Source organism: Ambystoma mexicanum, chromosome 5q (genome assembly GCF_040938575.1).
Source record: "Ambystoma mexicanum isolate Mex_15411 chromosome 5q, UKY_AmexF1_1, whole genome shotgun sequence".
Taxonomy (NCBI): domain Eukaryota; kingdom Metazoa; phylum Chordata; class Amphibia; order Caudata; family Ambystomatidae; genus Ambystoma; species Ambystoma mexicanum.
In genome coordinates this window covers 29,929,204-29,948,424 of record NC_090933.1, presented here as the reverse complement: position 1 = coordinate 29,948,424, position 19,221 = coordinate 29,929,204, and the positions used below count along the sequence as shown (strand labels likewise).

Genomic DNA, 19,221 nt, shown 5'->3' with positions numbered 1-19,221 from the left:
CACAAGAGGGACCATCCCCGATACCACTTGAGACAGTACCTGTGTATGCCATAGGTGAGGAAGACATCCAAAATCCACACTGGAGAAAGAAGCGATCCTCAAACTACATCTCAGCCCAGTCCTCCGAACATTTGGCCCCAATACGCGACCAGTTTCGACTCTTTAGCTCCGTGGAGACATTCTTCACGTCCCTCATTCCCAGCATCCAGGCAAAAGCAAATGCCAAGTGGCTCCAAATAACCAGATGGGAGCTCATCCAATTATCCAATGACACAGAAGAGGGGTTCAATGTCATCAAAGTGGAACTGAGAGCCTTGCTGTTAATGACAATGCAGAATCGATACGTGCTGGATCTATTAACAGCTATCGATGGAGGCGTTTGCCGAAGAATCGGGAGTTCATGTTGTACATTTGTACCTTCTGCAGACGCTGAGAACGGGTCCCTCTCAAATGTGATAGCAGCAGTGTACGACCTTGGTGAACGAATGAAGAATGAAGGAGGAGCTCAGCCCAGCACCTGGTTCGACAATCTTTTTTCATGGGTACCCTCCTGGCTCAGAATGACTGTAAAACTCCTTGTACCGCTCATCGTCTTTTTACTTCTTATTTTTTGTGTGTGTCATTTGGGATTCCGATGCTGCGCAAACGCAGTACCAAATGGTGCACTGATGATAGTAACAATGGGACGTGCAAATGGTGTGGTGCAAATAAAACATGAGGCAGAAGTACAAACAGGCAATACTACTGAGCCCAAATACAGGATGGCTGCCATATACAACAAAGGGCATATAGTAGACAGTTTGTATCACACAACCATAAAGGAGCCCAGGGAATTACAATGGTATAAGGAAGCATGGGTAGATCTGGAGGGTGATGGAGGGTGTATCTATATGAGCTGCACCCCGGATGAATACGCCAGAAGGGGACACAGTCTCAGAGCCGTATACAGGGCATGGATGCCAATAAAGGGGACACCTGCATGGGATGAAGCAGTGGCGGAAGAGGAAGAGCGTAAGAGATTGGGACAGCTACAATATTTGTTACTTAAGTAACGAAAGGTGGGAATGAGTGGAAGGAGGGGGCATTTTGGACCCTTCCTCCCTTATTCTTACGCTTCCGGGGTAGGCCCAGCCGCGGCTGCTTTGGGTCCAGGGCCCCGACCCCAGAGTACTTGTGCGGGAACACCTATAGGAACTGTTAACCCTTTCGTACAGGAATGTCCCAACAAGCTGCGATCCCCTCATGTACATCCTTTATAACAAAACCAGAGGTGAATAAGATTCCATTTCGTAAGACACTGACTCCATTTTGCAATGTTAAACGACTATGGAGGTTCAACTCCAGCCTGCAGCCCTCCCCGTTAAGCGCGCACAGTAAGCGAGTCCCCCCTCCAGCTCTTCCCCTGTGCCGTCTCTACAACTGCTCAGTTCCCATGAGAAGGCTGGCTGCAAGAATGCAAAAAAATCCACACTGTATCATCTGCCTCCTGATTCCCTTCACTGATTCAGATGCAACCAAGAGCAGGAGCCAGTCTCTATAAACCTTCCCAGCACCCCACAGACCCTGGCCATAAAAACATAATCCCCATGCCCTCTAGGGCAAAACCAACCGTTGGAAAAGACCCTTAAGCCTGTAAACCTATTTTTCCTCTAACATGAATAAAAGTAAGCGCGCTTCTCTCCTTATGCAAAATCATACAGACCTGATGATAGACTAAGAAGGCCTATGAGTAAATAATGTAAATACATATATGTGTGTAACTGGAAGTTCCTATGCTAATCTGCTATGTTGAAAGTACAATGTATGTCGACCTATGATTCTGAAATGCTCATAACACTAATTCAACATTACAATTTTTAACCAAATATAAATCGTACTAGCACAATGCTATCTCATTTTTGATGAAGCTGAATGTAAATACATGTATAGTGTCATACAAACATAATACAGAGGCAAATCACTCCTAGTTAGTTGCGCCCCCAGCTAAAGGCGCTCCCATAGACCCTTGCTGTGACTTACATATGTATGTATAAGTGAATCTCGAGTTAAAGACATGTGTAGTTCTCAATTACTCTTTAATGAAACCTCCGTTTCCCTTTTTTGTTATAATGAGAGTGCCTAGTTAAATGAAGATAAAAACATACTTTAGACCCATGTGATTTAAGTATTAAACAACCAGCCACGTGCTAAGAGCAGAATGTTAAATTGTGTTCTGAAGGACTCTGAGCTACCAATATATTCCTAATATGTTTGAACAAAGGGAGCAGTACCTTTAATGTGAATTGGTTAATTCATGACTGGCAATAAATAAACCTTCCTTAGAACCCTGTTTTCACAAGTGTTAAGGTACAGGCCGTGTCACCAGACGAGCAGGTCAGAGTTCTGAATGGATGAGAATGTGTGGCCCCAAGGGCAAATGTTGCAAAGATAGGATGTCAAAGACTACACAAAGAATCAACAGCTGAACATTTGACCCCGAACACCATGTCATCTCATCACGTGCCTGTGGACCAAACCCCCGTCTCCGACCTTATAGCACCTATAGGTGCCTACTCTTAGTATCCAATCCCAACCTCTCTTGTGCCCCCTAGGCCTTCCCAAAGTGATGACGATTTTTGTAAATAAAATGAAAGTGTAACATGTTTTCTGCTGAGCGCTCTCGGCGTGAGCAGAGTAGATTCTGCTTGCCCTCATTTTAGATAAAAGCCTTTGATCTCACTCTCGGCCTCATTCCCTCCTGGGATGTACTTTTATTGACTCTGTTGGGTGATTTGCCAGCAGTATTGGGGCTCTCTCACTTTCACAACATAGAATGCAATAGAATTCTGCTCCATGGTTTAGGGGTGCTAGCTCCTATATCGTGATTTTTAGTTTAGACTATTGGGTGCCGCAACACCTATGAGCAGAAACTATTGCATTAGAGTACAGATAGGGAGACATGGCATTTGCGGAGGGACACACAGTCTGTAGGAGTTGTTTGGTTATGTGCCCACCAATTGACTGCCCATGGCCATGCTAATCCCCTAGGGCTATTCCCATCAAGCCCCCCCCCCCAAAACAACTCCTAATGGAGACTCTTTCTGCTTGCTTTAATCAAGCCTTTCCATCAAACATCACAATCAAATGCCTGCCAGTGTTTTTTAAAAGCAGTCTTGTGAGAGTGAATTACTTAATTGGAGTTATAAACCGACTGCTGATGTAATACAAATGTCTTGCCTTCTCTGCCTTCAGCCCCTCGATTTATAAGCACTATGTGCGTCCATTACTGAAGTCCTGTTAAAAACAAGCATTGCCAAAGCCAACAGTGTTGGCTTGTGTATAAGTATTAGGCATTTACCAGGCACTGCTATTAGATGCCCAGGTACTTGCATCATTGTTCAGCTGCTGCCATCGATGGCCAGTTAATACCACTACGGCTGTGGCTGGCAAGTGCCTTTTTCATGCCTACACAAAAGTTAAAACTGTTGCCATTGCCATGCTTGTTAATATTTAGGTTGAAAGTGCAAAATACTCAAGTCTGTTTGCAAAAAGGTGCATGTCTCGCTAGCGGAAAGTGTACAGCGTATTGTTTTGTGAATGTTTGGAAATATGTACATGGTGCCAGAGCCATCTGAAGAAGGATGGCACTTACATCGATGTGGCATAGCTCTCCTTTTCACGTTGACCAAACCAGCGACTTCATTTATCAAAATGAGGCAGAAGACATGTGTCAGGAAATCTTGCAGGAACTCCTGGACCCCCCAGCTACATGGCTAACATGCAGTGGGTTCCCCATGAAAGAGGACATTCTTTGCAGAGACAGATTAAGTGATGAATGCATCTCTAATATCGCTTATGTCCTGTATATGATCAACACATTTTTAAAATGGTGAGGCAATCCTTTAATTTTCCTAAAGTGTCATCGAGGTGGCTTAAAATAAATATTTAAGGATGAAGTCTGCCAATGGCTCATTTATCTGGGAATTTAATTGAGCAAGAATTGCTAGACAAATCCTTTGCAAAAGGTATATCTGCTCAGCTTTACCTAAAATATGGCCATTTCGTTTTGTGGTTTAGGACACACTTGGGATAAATATTTTAAAAACCGGAATAAGTCCTTATTGTTCTGTGAGGCACTTCAGAATGGTGTGTACTGCAACAGCAGGTATCTGCAACACTTGGCCCTCCAGATGTTTTGAATACACCTGCCAATAGCCCTAAACAGCATAGTCAAGTGTGAGCTTAGTCCATACGTCTGAGGCAATGCAGGTTGAAGACCTCAACTATGTAGGGTCTGTACTACAAACACTGGTTCCATAAAGGATTGAAAATCCCTGCGTGTCCATCATTGACGTTCTGTTGGAAAGACTGAATCTGTGTGCAAGAGTTCTCTGCCGGCCCCAAGGATGACTGCTTACAGTTGTCAAATCTACCTGCAATCATTCAGCAACTCAGGAGAACAGTTGCTACGCCTAGTATGTGTTAGCCTGGTTTAAAAAGCAAGAGCGTCAAGATTTCATCAGAAAGGCAGGGGATAGAAGCATGACTGAAATCCAATTGGATATGTAAATAATTGGGAGGACCCTATTTTTTAGGGGCGAGCCTGCCGGGGTCGGAACATGTAAAAATAAAAAGCACAAGGGAGGCAATTACCCAATCTCTTAATTTCGTAATGCTAAGGTCAGTATGCCCTCACGAGTGTATGTCCTCACTTCACATCAAAAGGTTAAATACTAACCTTTATTCCGAAGAACGGATTCCCAAAAACACATCCACAACAAAACAGCGAATGTTAGACCATATGGCATGAACCACAACTCTTATCACTAGAATGTTAGAAAATGTATTTAATTTTATTAGATCATCAGTCAACATCTAGTTCAGATTAAAAAAGACTCTAAAACAGTCTGGTACAGTAGTGTAAGCAAATTAATTAAAAATGCTGACTAGAATACAGCACATAATCCTAAAACATTTATAACGTTTTTACAACAAGTGGGGTTAGTAAATGCATCAATATTATTAGCATGGTGAAGTTCTTTTCATATGCAAAAGCAGAGCAACACTGTTCAAAAGACAGAGCCGAAACATATGTTGACCATCACTATAGAATGAGTTTCGTCCAAAAAGCTCTTTTGAACAGTGTTGCTCTGCTTTGGCATATGAAAAAACCTCACCATGCTAATATTATTGATGCATGTACTAACCCCACTTGTTGTAAAAACCTTATAAATGTTTTAGGATTATGTGCTGTATTATAGTCAGCATATTTAATTAATTTGCTTACACTATTGTACCAGACTGTTTTAGAGTCTTTTTTAATCTGAACTAGATGTTGACTGATGATCTAATAAAATGAAATACATTTTCTAACATTCTAGTGATGAGAGTTGTGGTTCATGCCATATGGTCTAACATTCGCTGTTTTGTTGTGGATGTGTTTTTGGGAATCAGTTCCTCGGAATAAAGGTTAGTATTTAACCTTTTGTTGTGAAGTGAGGACATACACTCGTGAGGGCATACTGACCTTAGCATTACGAAATTAAGAGATTGGGTAATTGCCACCCTTGTGCTTTTTCTTTACATGAAATCCAATTGGGCCAACTATTGCAGGGGGCATCTGTATCTCAAAGAAAGACAGCAGTAGCACTATATTTTGTTATTTATAACACGCTTAATACCTATAGGACGCTGGGATTGAACCTGTGTTGCTCTGTGTTGTCTTGCTTCCAAGAAGAGAGCGTTGCCCCTGAGCTATCTGTTGTATCTTGAATGCAATTGTATGACTGTGTATGCAAGCTAGGCCTTTTGGAATGCTTAGTAGAATGTGGAGTGCTTGGGGTCTGGGGATTCTGAGAGTGATGGTTGGGGACTTGGAGTATGGATGGGGCCTTGGGCAGATGCTAACGATCCTCTCTCCCACCTTTATGAACTGCATCTATGTAGCTAAGTGAATAAAGCATCTTATCTGTTCGTACTTAGCTGGGTCAGTCTGGTTCCTGCTCCTTGTCATTCCTGATCCAGGCACATCTTGCTGGGGAGCAAGATACAACACTATCCTCTCGAGTCATTGCGCTAGAAATTATGTGAATGATGCAAAGGAGTTCTGCTGGTATTAAGTAATGCTTGCCACTGAGTAGAAAGCGGCCCAGGTATGCGCCCTGCTGCACATTGAGACAAAGGCCACAAACTCCCCCACAGCGGTAGGCTTTGACGGATTAGGGTAGACATTTTCTCAGCACGACAAGGAAGGCCACTAAGAACATGGCCAATACTAATGGGTTAGACAGGCAGCTGCCATTACATGGCCAGACATTGAACATTTTTGCGAAAGGCACCTCCAAACTCACTAGTCAAATGCAGTGGAGGGAAGACCCTGTCTACAGTTTTGGTTAGGGGAACAGCAAAGTCAGGCGGCATGGCATCAGCCCAGAGGCAAAAAGCTGGTTAACCATAAGAACATTTCAATTCTTTTTAAAGGGGAACAAGACTGCTCCCCAACACTTGGATTATTTGGTTCAGAATGTTCCAAACCCCAGAACTGAATATGTGGGCATGAATGCTCCTGCACTCGGGAGTAGATTAAAAGGTAAAGTCATGCGAGATTCCTACCAAAGATGACACCTGGTGAAGAGCAGTTCATGGGTACAGTGCGGCTGCTCTATTCTGCCTTGGAGCTATGACAATGAACTGCTCCACTCTGACCAGTGTCGTCCCTATCTGCCTGCAAAGCTTTTTCCATGGGGGAGTTGAGGGCTTGTCTTAGTGAACTTGCATCAGGTGTAGCTCCGGGCAATGTCCTTGTGATGGGTGACTGGAATGTTAAGTTGGGACAGCCTCCTGACCTCACCACAGAGAATATGTTTTGGGAAGAGGTTTGTGGTATACCCAAGAGGAACACAGCACTTGGTAAGCCTGATAATGGAGGTTGAGAGCTGGCTCCTCTCCTCTCAGACTTTTCTCCAGTTGAACTCAATGGCAGGACACGGGGTTATATCCCTCCAAGGCGGATGTTTTTCCAGAGGTCCTTGTACATCTATAATTGATTACATGTGAACTTCTGGTTGGAAGATAGAGACGAGAGCAACTATTTCCCTATTTTTTTTTTTTTAGTTTATAACGCGCCGGTCGCCCGCAGGCATCAGGGCACGGGGCAAGATCCAAATTAGTTCATAGTAGTTCAAGTTTCAAAGCCATTTTGACATGCGGGTTTCGTACTGGTTTTCACCTAAAGAGGTGAGTTTTCAGTAGTTTCCTAAAACTTAAGTAATTCTCTTCCTGCCTTAGGTTTGGTGGTAATTTATTCCAGCAGATTGCGGCCATAACTGGAAAGGATTTTCCCCCTCCATGTGCGCGCTTTGCTCTGGGGACTTTCAGAAGAGCCTTGTTCTCTGATCTGAGGCTCCTTTGGGGCATGTACAGTGAAAACTGTTTTTTGAAGTACTTCGGGGCTTCTCCATATACACATCTGTGTACTATGGCCATCGATTTGAAGAGGATTCTTTCTTCCACTCTTAACCAATGTAGGGATCTTCTCCCTGTTGTAACATGCTCCCTTTTTTTATGTTCTTAATGCTACGAACTGCGTCGTTTTCCATAACTTGAAACTTTTGAAGTTCTCTTTTTGAGGCTCCAATCAGTAGGGCGTTGCCATAGTCCAAACGAGACAGTATGACTGCTCTTGCTATGGTAGCCGCATTTGCTTCGTTTATAAATGGTTTTATGGCTCTCATGAGTCGCATATAATAGTTATTATGTTTCTGCAGTTAATTTACCTGTGCCTCTGATCCCAGTGAGGCCTCCACAATCATCCCCAGGGTTTTGACCTTCCGCATCACTGAGATCTTGGCCTGTTTAATAGTGAAAGCCTGATATTCTATCCCTAATCTAGATCTGGCTTGTTGAGTCCCAAAGATCATCAGCTCAGTCTTGGTGTTATTGAGACACATCCAATGGCGTTGCATCCAATTGTCAATAATATTGTACACTTCTGATATTTTGGCACTGTCTATGCTATACTCTTCTTTAAGTTCAAACACAAGCTGTGTGTCATCGGCGTAGTTCGTAAAGAATACGCCGATTTGTTCTAGAAGCTCACATAAGCCTCTGATGTACAGGTTGAATAATAAGGGAGACAGGCTAGCACCCTGGGGAACGCCGTAGAGGATTGGGGCTGCCTCTGAGAAGATGTCACCCCAATGAATCCTGGCGCTTCTATCCTTCAAAGAGGATGCTAGCCGCTCCAGTGCTTTGGATGAACATCCGGCTATTCTTGCCAGTGCCTCCTGCAGGAGTTGATGGTCAACCAGGTCAAAAGCTGTGCTTAGGTCTAACAGCATAAGGATCCCGGTGTTACCATTATCTATCAGATTTTACATATGAGTCTGAAGATCAAGCATCGCCGATTCGGTGCTGTGTACAGCTCGAAAACCTGATTGCTGTTCATGTAATAAATTCTGGTCTTCGACATGTTTTTGCAATTGGTTAGTGGCGATTTTATCTAAGACCTTCAATATAAAGTTAGAGTTTGTTATGGGTCTTAGATTGCTCGGGTCCTTTGGATCCAGCCCTTGTTTTTTCACTAAGGGGGTTATTGTTACCTTCTTGATTTCTTTGGGACTACCCCTTTCCTGAAAGAGGCATTTATTATCCTTGTCAATACTGGTGCAAAGATTTCTTTATTGTCTAGTATAATTTTAGACGGTAAGATATTCTCTGCACAGGAAGTGGGGTTCATTTTGGCTAAGGTTCCACAAAGTTCTTCCTCAGAAATGGGGAGGAAACTAAAGCTCTCTCTTCCTTCAGGAATGCTAATCTTGTTTTGGGGGGTTATGGCCTCCCCTTCTTTCCTGGCTAGGATGATGTTTTTATGTGCCTTCGAGATCTTAGCTGCGAAAGCTTCCTGGACTTTATCACACTGTTCTTTTGAGGGAGTGTGTGGCGGGGAAAGTCATATTGGTTTTTCGAAGCCTTTAAGGATTTCCAAGATATTTCTGGTTTTATTATTTGCTCCATCTATTTCCTTACTATAATAGTTTCTTTTGGCTTCCCTTATGCCTTTCCTATAACTGTGGTCGGCATTTTCCCACTGTTCTTTGTTCGCTGGTGTAGGCTGTTGTTGCCATAACCTTTCTTTCGCTCTTTTTTCCTGCTTAAGCTTACTTAGCTCTTCACTGTACCACTTTTTGTTTAAGAGGAGCGTTTTCTTCAACCATTTCCTGCATGTATTTATTATATTTTCCCAGCATACACTCGCAGTTGTCCTTTTCTGCGAATGACCTGGCGATTTTCTGTAGACATGATTTCAGGATCTCAGGTACAAGATTTTTAAAGTTTCTGCTCCAGGTTTTAATGTGAGGGTTTTCAGGGTACGGTGCCTGTTTCTTCATTTGTGCTTCAAGAGTGACTAATGGTCGGACCATATACATGGTTCTGTGAGCACATTGACTGTTTTCAGGTCCTACAGCTTAGAGCCAGGGGAGCCCAGAATTGCTAACTTCAGGGATAGTCGGGGTACCCTGTATGATGGTTAAATAGGTTAAAATTTGATGGCTGTTCAGATCGCTGAAGCTGAAACAGCTAGCGCCAACTGTTTTTGGACAAGGGTTTTGCAGCAGCTGAAACAGTGGTAGCCTATGAATCGCTCATAGATGTGCTGTATAATAGGATGTATGACACACCCAGTAGGAAGGGGTCTGGTACACGTAGACATGCGAAATGGTTCAATTTAGAGTGTCAGGATGGAAAGAAATGTTCATAGGAGGCACTTAAGAATGGCAACCTTATTGCGGGCGAGAGAAACACACTCAAAAGGGAATACAAGACGTTTCTGAAAGAAAAAGACGAGAGGCTATGGAAAAACAATGAGACACACGGACACAAACGGTTTGCACAAATAATCAGAGGTTGTTCTTGTGGTTAGTAACAAAAGGTTGGGAAAAATCGGGGGCACATCAGGGTGGTTTTATTGCAAAGGATAGATGGGTAGCGCACTTTAGGATTTTTTTTTACATAGACAAGGGTGTGGACACCAAGATATAATTGGTTTGCCCAAATAAAATCTCGTTCACCGAGATGGAGGTCTCAGCGGCCATTGATCATTTAAAGGCTGCCCTTGGATGAGTTTATGTGTCATGGCAATTTTGTGGGCTCCAATCCTGGTAAAACTCTTTGAGGCAGTTGGTGGGGCTGGGAAGAGTCCTACAAGGTGGCATGGTGGGATAATAGTCCCAATCTTTAGGAAAAAGGGACCTGGAAGATCCCAATTGTTACATACCACTTTCGTTACTAGAAATTTCAGCCAAGATTAATGCAAAGTGTAACTTGCAAGGGTCTAAGGGTACGAAAAGAAGTAGTGCTACTATGTTCCCTGCTGGCCAGCCCCCGCTCCCTACAAAACTCATAGCCATGCCCCCCTCCCACGCGCAATCCAAAACTATTATAGTAGCATAACATTATTATAATAGTGACCATACATTTAGGCACACCACAAAGGACCCACCTTGTTCAAATCTGACTACTGGCTGCATACAAATGCCGGCAGAGAGTGCTTAGCTCACAGAGCTATTTTAAAATCTTATTGATACAATGAATAGGATACCCATAAACTCCCATACACCTGCTGCTTTGAAAACTCTATATTAGGTGATCAATGAAATGCAGAACATCTACTTTGTGGGCAGATCCTATACACCTTGAAAATACTACAGTTGACATACATTTCTTATGGTATCTATGCCATTTACCTGACACATCCAGGTGCTCCAGATTTGGACACAGTGACACCACATCAAAGACGGCCTCATTGGAGATGTTATAGCATCCCGAAACTTCGAGCCTTCGCAGTTCTGGGCAGCACTGGGCAATGATGTAAAGTCCTCTATCTGTGAGCCGCCTGCAGCCACTAACAATGACAGTCTCCAACATGAGACATACGTTTGGTGTGTCCTGACAGAGCCGACGGGTCAGCACTTTGAGAGCCCTGTCCACGTTGATGGTCTCTCCAGTCAAACGGATAGTCCTCCACAGCCGGGGATCCCAGGCTAAGTTGTACCAGCGACGGCACACCCGAGCACAGCGACACAGTTGATTGGTCGGCAAGTAGGAGAATACCTGAACCATGCACTGGTCCGGGAGCCGATCAATGTTTCCTCGATCCTTCTGATGTTTGGAGGCCAGCCGAATGAGAGGATGCGTCAGACGAGTCGGAGGGGGAGAGTGGACGATGGCCACGGTCTCGCCAGTGACTGAAGACGAAGAAGTGGAGGATCCCCTTCCATTCTGAAAACCTTGCACGTTCGGTGGGCATATCAGTGCGGGGCTCGGCGTGCTTAGTGTGCGCATACTCAAATCTGAGTCTGGAAGAAAGAAAAAGACATAGCAGGTATGAGAAAATTGGACGCAAGTCTTTATTGAGCCCTAAAAGTTGACATATTCACTTATATTTCGTATAAGGATAAACTTTTCCTGATGGATAATTTCCAAACTTTTCTGATCTTCTCCAAGTCTAACATATTGAGCTGAACAAACAACATGCTTGCGTTTATCCGAGGCCAATTTGTCTTCACAGAAAAGTTACTTTCAATCTGTTTGCACTAATTCTAATGGTGTGGAGGGCCCCAGAGACCCACATGCTGCTGCCACATGAGGCGCGTGACATAGGAATCTTAACCTCTCATTTCCCTCCATATTAAAAAGTGATGAAACCCGCCAGATATGTGTTCTTTTTTTCTCAGAGCATGTGCACGCTGTTGTGTTTGTATGGGGTCACTGAACGCTGTCATTATTTGCTCAATTTGCCTTCCGCGTTACAAAGTGTATGACTCAGTGATTTCCAAACCCACAAATATCATCTTTCAGCTGCTTCCGTTGTTTCCGAAGTTAATGAGCACCTGTTTCAGCCAATATCGAACTAAAGAAAAAGATGCATTCTTATATATATTTTTTTAAATGTTTTGGTTAAGCATGACATGTGGGATAAGTTGTTTGTACCGTTACACAAATGAACTGGTTCCACTAAGTGACACTGAGTTCCCACAAAATGGCCGCAATTTGTGAGCTCTTACTATGTGGGTTAGCTTTGTGTAGATCCTGAGTGCATTACCCCACTCTTTCCAACCAAACGGATAGCTTTCATGTAAAACTGAAAGTCTCTATTTACGTGTTTGTTGTTGTCATGCCAGGTGGGCTTTGAAACAACGGCACCATTGTTAGAAAGGCCAGTAAGAAAATCAGATAAAAATAAAGGGTAATCCCAAAATGGGGTTTGCTATCGCTTGTGAAAATGCTTTGAGAAGTTGATTTGCTTTCCTTCCCTTTCCATCCCTCACCCTAAAACAACACACGTCTATTGGACCTGTTTAAGAAGAGAGGACTGATCAGTGATGTGTGAAGGGAAAGGCCCTCATGGCTTCAAAATTCATCACTCCTTCAGTGCTATGTTCGTTTCAGGCCTAGGTTGTCAGCCATCTCGCCTCTGTGATGAACTCTATCATCTGTCGGACTCTCACATCCCTTCTTGGGGGGTGACTTTTGAGTATTCCTTTCCCTCCTTGACTCTTGTCTTGCCGTTTCACGTCTCATATGTCAGATTGTCACTGTCTAATGTGTAACAGGACGGCTCCGACACCGCCACGAGCAACCAGACAATTGAGGTCATCCAGTACAGAATTAAGAACAGACTCAGTTCCTCTGCCGTATGCCGAGTACCCTGGCCTGTAAAGTCAGACCCATGCCACCCCCGTGCCGCCCATATCTCTGGCACACGTGCCTGCCTACCTGTTGAACTAGTTAGTCACCCCAGGAATGGCAGCTGCCTTGCTGCTACAGTCATCCATCTGCATGCCAATGAGTGGGGCCAATGTCAATCATGTTGACTGGAGTAGTGTGCAAGCATGGCCAGCAGGAGCACCAAGCTCTGGCACCTTCAAGCTAATTGTATTCATGAAAATGAATAAGTAACCCAGCAGCGCCAGCATGGCGCATGAAGGTCATGGATAACAGTGAGCTGACCCATGAGGCGCGGGACACTTGCTGCCAGCTGCGTGACTGTGAATTATTCACAGCAGAAATAATAACGGTACCAAAACAACACATAATCAAACTGAGGTGAGGCTGACAAAATAATGGCTGGTGCTCTCAGAAATAAGTGCCAGAGCTCAGCCCTGGCAAACGGCCCCACAAACGAAGCAAAATGGCCATAGAGACAGAGGGGAGTCCAAGCAGTCTGTGTGGTGTCCCTTATCTCCCGTCTCACTGCACATGCAACACTGCATGGCCACACTCAAGCAACACTTCAGCATGAAGGCAAACACCAGATTAGCCCGTGGGTCTCATTTTTGCCAGATAACCTGAATCAAGCATTTCAGTACAAGGCCTTTCAAAGCCACAGGGCGGCTCACTTGACATTTACACATACAGCATTGTAAGGACCTTCCACGCTGCGTCCAGATTAGTCTGACACTCCTAATCAGAACTGTACAAATAAGGCGTCCTGACCAGAATAACACGAGTTGGAGAGACATACCTGATAATGTTGTGCCCAGTTACATTTACTCGCTGTCATATTACAGTTATTAGCATATCTGAGGGTTTAATGTGAAGTAAGACATTGCTACTAAAAGATGTTTCCCTAAAACATACCCACGTCACACTGTGCGGTTTAATGGAAGAATAAAACATGGTTCCATCGTTCAAACTCAGAATCCGTTTCTAAGCCTATTTTCCTTCTTGTCGACATACAAACACAACAAAAAAGATATGATTCCATCAGTCAAAATTTTTAAAACACCATAATTAATTCCATCTCAGGAAATTAAATTGCCATTAGTACCCGGCGCGCGTAAAAAAAAATGGGTGCATTCGGTACCTTATGGTAAGCCTGCACATGTTGCGGCGTGTCCCGGGTGCCAGTCTTCTCTGTTTTTCCTTTTTTTCAGTTCAGGCCACCATGGAAAGGGAAAAGGGACTACACATAGTTCCTTCTCCCTCTGCCATGGTGGCCATTTTCTTTGTTTATCTTTTCATTCATTTACTTTAATGGCCACCATGGAAAGGGAGAAGGGATCACATGTAGTCCCTTCTTCTGTTCCATGGTGGCCATTTTCTTTGTTTATATGGCTGCCATGGAAAGGGATAATGGACTGCGATTCCCAGTCAGCGGCAGCCATTTTTTTTCCCAGCTGCGAAACGTGACGCGTCTCGCAACTGAAAAAAAAAACACCATTAGTACCACCGTCTAACAGGCTGGGGTACTAATGGCAATAAGCCCCTCGCCGGGGTGTCATTAACGCGTCCGGTAATGCCTCTGGGATCTTCGTTAAGGTCCTTGCTATGCTTGGGCCTGTAACTATGGGCCCCAGGGCATTACTGGATGCGGTAATGGCCCCCACCTCAGCGCTTATTGCCTAATTAGGGCACTGTTTTCTTTTCTTTAGACAATCAGAAAGTGCAGACTGCAGGCTCTAATATCATTATAGCCTGCATTCCATGCTTCCCCCTTGTTCTTCTCACTGTTTCCAGCGCTGCAGGCAATCGGCAGACTTGGAATGGAGGCTCCAATCACCAGTAAAGGATGCATTCCAAGCTTCCCTTTGAGATGCGCACACTGGGCAAGATACATGGGCAAGCTCCGCCACAGAAAGTCCCAGGTGGGGCTTCCTTTGTACCCCTGAACAAATTCTAATAGCATTAGGGCCTTTAACATCTGGCTCTATTGTGTACAAGGTGATCTTCTATGATGATCGAGGACCTTGCCGTCGTCTTCAGACCACTAACTTGGACAGCAGTTCCCTCTTGTGCACAACAGACCAGTCTGGTACACTTTTTGGATTACTCAAGGTGACATCACAGGAAATGTTATAATAACGCAAAGAAGTTGGAAATGCTATGATTTACAGTTGAGACACCATTTACAAGTGACGCCATTCATATGTAATGTTCATATTCTAGATCTTGACAATGTTCGCTGTCAATTTGTTCGTCATAACTTAGCACTAGAGCCCGAAGGTGAGGGCACTAATGGTACTTGGCATCCAGGGCGGGGCGGGGCGGGGGGGGGGTTGCAGCCAATCAGGTTCTGCAGATCGTAGGCTGAAACCTCTGATCTCAGCCCACGTTCCACTGCACCCGCTGGCTGCCTCGCCTGCCTCGTACCACTGCTCCCTTTTTTTTTTCTACTTCCCAATCCCCCTCGCCTGCCCCACTTACCTGATTGTTGCAGCGGCACCACCCGCTGCTTCGCCGTCTCTCGCTTTTGCAGGCTGCCATGGTAAGGGAAGAGGGGCTCCTAGTGGAGCCCCTCTTCCCTTACCATGGTAGCCATTTGGGGAAAGGAATTTCATTAATTGCGTTCCATTCAATTAATAAAAATACTTTTTTTTTAAAACACCCCAGGGTACTGCTTTGGTAACCCGGGGTGCTAATGGCGTTAGCCCTCGTTCCAAGGGCTGGAACAGGGGTAACGTCCCGCTGTCCTCGTTATAGGCCCTTCCTTCGCTCAGGCCTATAATTCAGGCTGCCGGGCTGTTACCACTTGTTCCAGCTCTTGGAATGGGATGATATCGTCATATTAATTGCCTGGAACCCTTGTTAACGATTGCGAGCTAAGCGAGTTTCCGTAATAATAGTTAAGGGGAAATAAGTTCCTTAAGGGAAATCCTCTTGGTCTAACGCTATTAGCCCCAGGCGTGAGGCTGGGTGTCAAGTTTGTACCCTTATTTACTCTTTCGTGATCTAAATGCCCATCTTTCAGCGCATGAAAGAGAAATTGAGGGTCAAATCTACAAATGCAAAATGGTTTCTGTGTAAACGCAACATGATCTGCTATTGTGACGAAAGACTACTGTCTTGCAGGAGTACAAGGATGAGCAGTGGCTAAACCGCACACTCAGCCCTCACACTTCCAGATCCCAATTCTAAAGTTAAAACAGGCACAGTCAATAGATAAACCTTGTCCCCTTTTTTGGGGCGTAATGTGATGAACTAGCAACCGAAAACAGCAACAGTAAACATGCTCCAAAATAAAAGAATGTGCCATCAAGGTTCTATAAAAATATATGTACTTTATTTAAACAAATCAAACATGTATTAAAAACACTATAAAAACCCACCCCTGTAAAAGAAAACATAACATGCAGAACAGGAATGTAAAGGCACGCTGGATGCTTAACAGAGAGGAAAAAGGAAAGCAGTGCAATAATGTCACTCAAAGGATATGTTCATGAAGAAAAAGGTGCATCAAGGGCTTTAGCTAGTCACTAAAGCAACACAAATTGACAGAGCGGGGCCATGATTTGGACCCGATTCCAGTGCTTAGGCGTTTCAACTGAGTCAAACCAGGTGCCGAAAACCCATGCTTTTGGTTGGAAACAGGTTCATAGTCAGTGAGTGACGGTTGATCCCAAGCAGTGAGTGCCTTCGAGTCAGGTTCGAGCAGTGGTTCGAAGGCGTCATTAAGTGATGCAGCTCAATGGCACAGCAGGAGCAGTTTGCGGATTGAGCTTCGTTCGAAGCGATGGAGCTGGTTCGGGTAAATGACGCAATGCTCCAGCGGTTCGTTGCGAGTAGTGATGCAATGTTGTTTTATATTATCATGCTTAGTGAAACGAATAAACACTAAAAACCAAGCAAATTAAGAATGTGAAGGATTGTGATTTATTGTTCATTAATTTTGGGTATGGAATAAAATGATTTTATGTATCAGAATAGGACAAAACCATGGCCATGAATTTGGCTATTCGAAACTTTTATGTTCATACGAAATGAGACTACATTGTGATTTTTTGAGAATTAAATAGTAACTTTTGACACAATGTTGAGCTAAATGTAGACCTACAGTTGTTTCTTATTTTATGTGACTAAGGATAACAATTCACCAACCCCTCCGAATATTATTGTAAGAAAAGGTGGTTCTAGGGTGCACAGCTTAAGGTCTTTCGTTTTTTCAATTTAAGGGTCAAATCTACAAATGCAAAATGTTTTTTTCAATTTAGATATGTCATGGCCTTTTATCTATAGACTATAGTAAAAAATAAATGTATATTGGTATGGGGCTAATTGCCCCATACTAATATACATTTATGTTTGACATGTATTACCTGTACAAATTAAGCGCGGGGGGGCAATAACTGACAACCCAATCTCCGTATCATTTCACTTCATGCGCTAAACACCCCCTCCTGGACTTCTTTGTGCTAGCTCTAGCTAAGAGTAAAATCAAACTCTATGCTGTATAGGGCCTGCCAGCGTTATATCTAAGCAGTCTTCTGAGACTTAATGGCTTTATTTCAGCTGAAATTGAGCTTCTACGCAATACAAATGTCTTTTTTTATTTTTTCTTTATTGTTTAATATTGCTGTACAGGGGTGTGGGTAGCCAGTAATTGGTCAGGTGTTGTTGAAAAGGCCAGATTTTGGGAGATTTGCGAAACTGTATAAGTGTGGGGACATTTGGAGCCGATACCAGTATAGTTTGTGGGTCTTAGCTTAATTTGTTTATTTGTATAGCGCAGCCAAACCCTGGGGTAACTGGGCGCATCAGACTTGTGAAGCAACATAGGTTACAGATGGTTGCACATGTGATAGATAGCAGAGGACAATACAATCAGTTTCATGAGGGACCGTGTTACAGGATGGTCCCGAGAGAACATAGCATAAATAGTTATAGAGTGGGCCGGGTTACAGGGTGGTCCGCCAGTATAGATAACACAGAATTACAGGGTGTGGTTGGTCGATTTGCTGTACAAGTAGCGTGTCTCACCCAATATTTGGAGCTTAACCACCAGGTTTACAGTGTGCTACTCGAGACTGCTCTGTAGATGATGCATGCAGTCTTGAACTGTATCCTGGCTTGAAGAGGAAACCAACGTAGTTTGCGTAGGTTGGGGTTATTCGGTCGAATTTCTGCACCTGTTAGAAGACGCACTGCAGCATTGTGGACTGCTTTTAGATGTGCCAAGTGAGTGGCTGAGAGCCCTAACAGGGGGTCCGGTCCGTTCGCCCAATAATTATAATTATAAAAATGTAAATGATGTGTGAGACCTGCAGAGCGGTCAAGGGTTTGATTTTTCAAAGGGTGGATATTTGGAGCCAGGCCGTTTGGGCATTCCTGGCTATGTATTTCTGAAAGGACTGCCCGCTGTCAGTGGTGAAGCCTACGTATATTGCAGTGGAACACATCCTTCTAGGCACATTTGTTTAGGTTCTGCCAGTCCCCAAGGTCTCGCAAAATTATAAGTAAAGATAATAGTCACTGGCACCCCAACTTTTCAATTGAGTACACACCCTCTTAGAAATGGCACAGATTGACCCAATAGCTTTCCTGTCATGTTATACTTAGCCACCACCTGCTGTTCAGGCCATTGCAGCACTTGAACCCTGCTGAGTTGGTCTGCTTTCTATTAGATGTTTGTGATTGTAGGATGGTTGAGCTGCTACTCAAAGTAGGACCATCCCTGCTCCTCGCCCTAGATCTGCCCTTGTCGCTCACCTGAGGCTCTTCCATAGGCACCAAAAGAGGCACGTTTCCTGCTCATCAATAATGGTCCGTCCAAACCTCACTGGAGTCAGGATGAAGGACCTTGCAAAAGGCTGTTTTATGATGGTTCACCAAAGCCTTTTCTACTTAAACCCATTTCTCTACATTCATTTTGAAATGTCTTTGTTTTTGCATTCAATAGAATAAGTTGGCACCACAAGGAACATTATGAGCTCTGGAACCTCATGCTTTATATGGCACCAAAATCTCCCGAGAGACATTTCGTTTCCTTGTAATGGGCAGTTAAAAGGGGGCTTTATTATGTATGTAGCATATCATTGGGTGTACAAAATTCACTATATGTCAGTTCCACAGCAAAGTCTTGTTTTTTCGCAACTGTCAGGTTGTCTATGTTTCCCATGGTGCTCTGAAAGTACTACAGTGGTGATTTGGCGCAGTATAAAGGCGGGCGTAATGACATAACATACCGGAATCTTACTATGACAGGCTCGTATGACGATGATGTCATTGGCAACCACGCATCACCCCAAGAAAGACCGTTTGCCTTTTCAGCCAGTAGCATGTATCCTTGACATTACATTTCATGGAGCAAAATGAAAGTGCCGCGGCTTTTAGAGGCAACAATTAGAGCTGCCAGCAAGAAAAGGCCGAAGCCACAGGAATAAACTGCACGTAATGACCCAACGATGAGCTCTATTTTAAGCCTGAAATTTCAACTGACATAAATATGAGGTTCCCTGATCCTGT

The 19,221-nt window shown here is 44.0% G+C and overlaps 1 protein-coding gene across 3 annotated transcripts in view; it reads right to left on the bottom strand.

The window, feature by feature from the left end:
- FBXL7 (F-box and leucine rich repeat protein 7) overlaps window positions 1-19,221 on the bottom strand; it is a 994,658-nt gene that overhangs the window by 53,351 nt on the left and 922,086 nt on the right. For all 3 annotated transcript variants that reach the window (XM_069620452.1, XM_069620451.1, XM_069620453.1), the window contains one exon: window positions 10,725-11,336. In XM_069620452.1, the coding sequence (XP_069476553.1) occupies window positions 10,725-11,322 (598 nt within the window). In that variant the 5' untranslated portion in view covers window positions 11,323-11,336. The remainder of the gene's footprint in view (window positions 1-10,724; window positions 11,337-19,221) is intronic.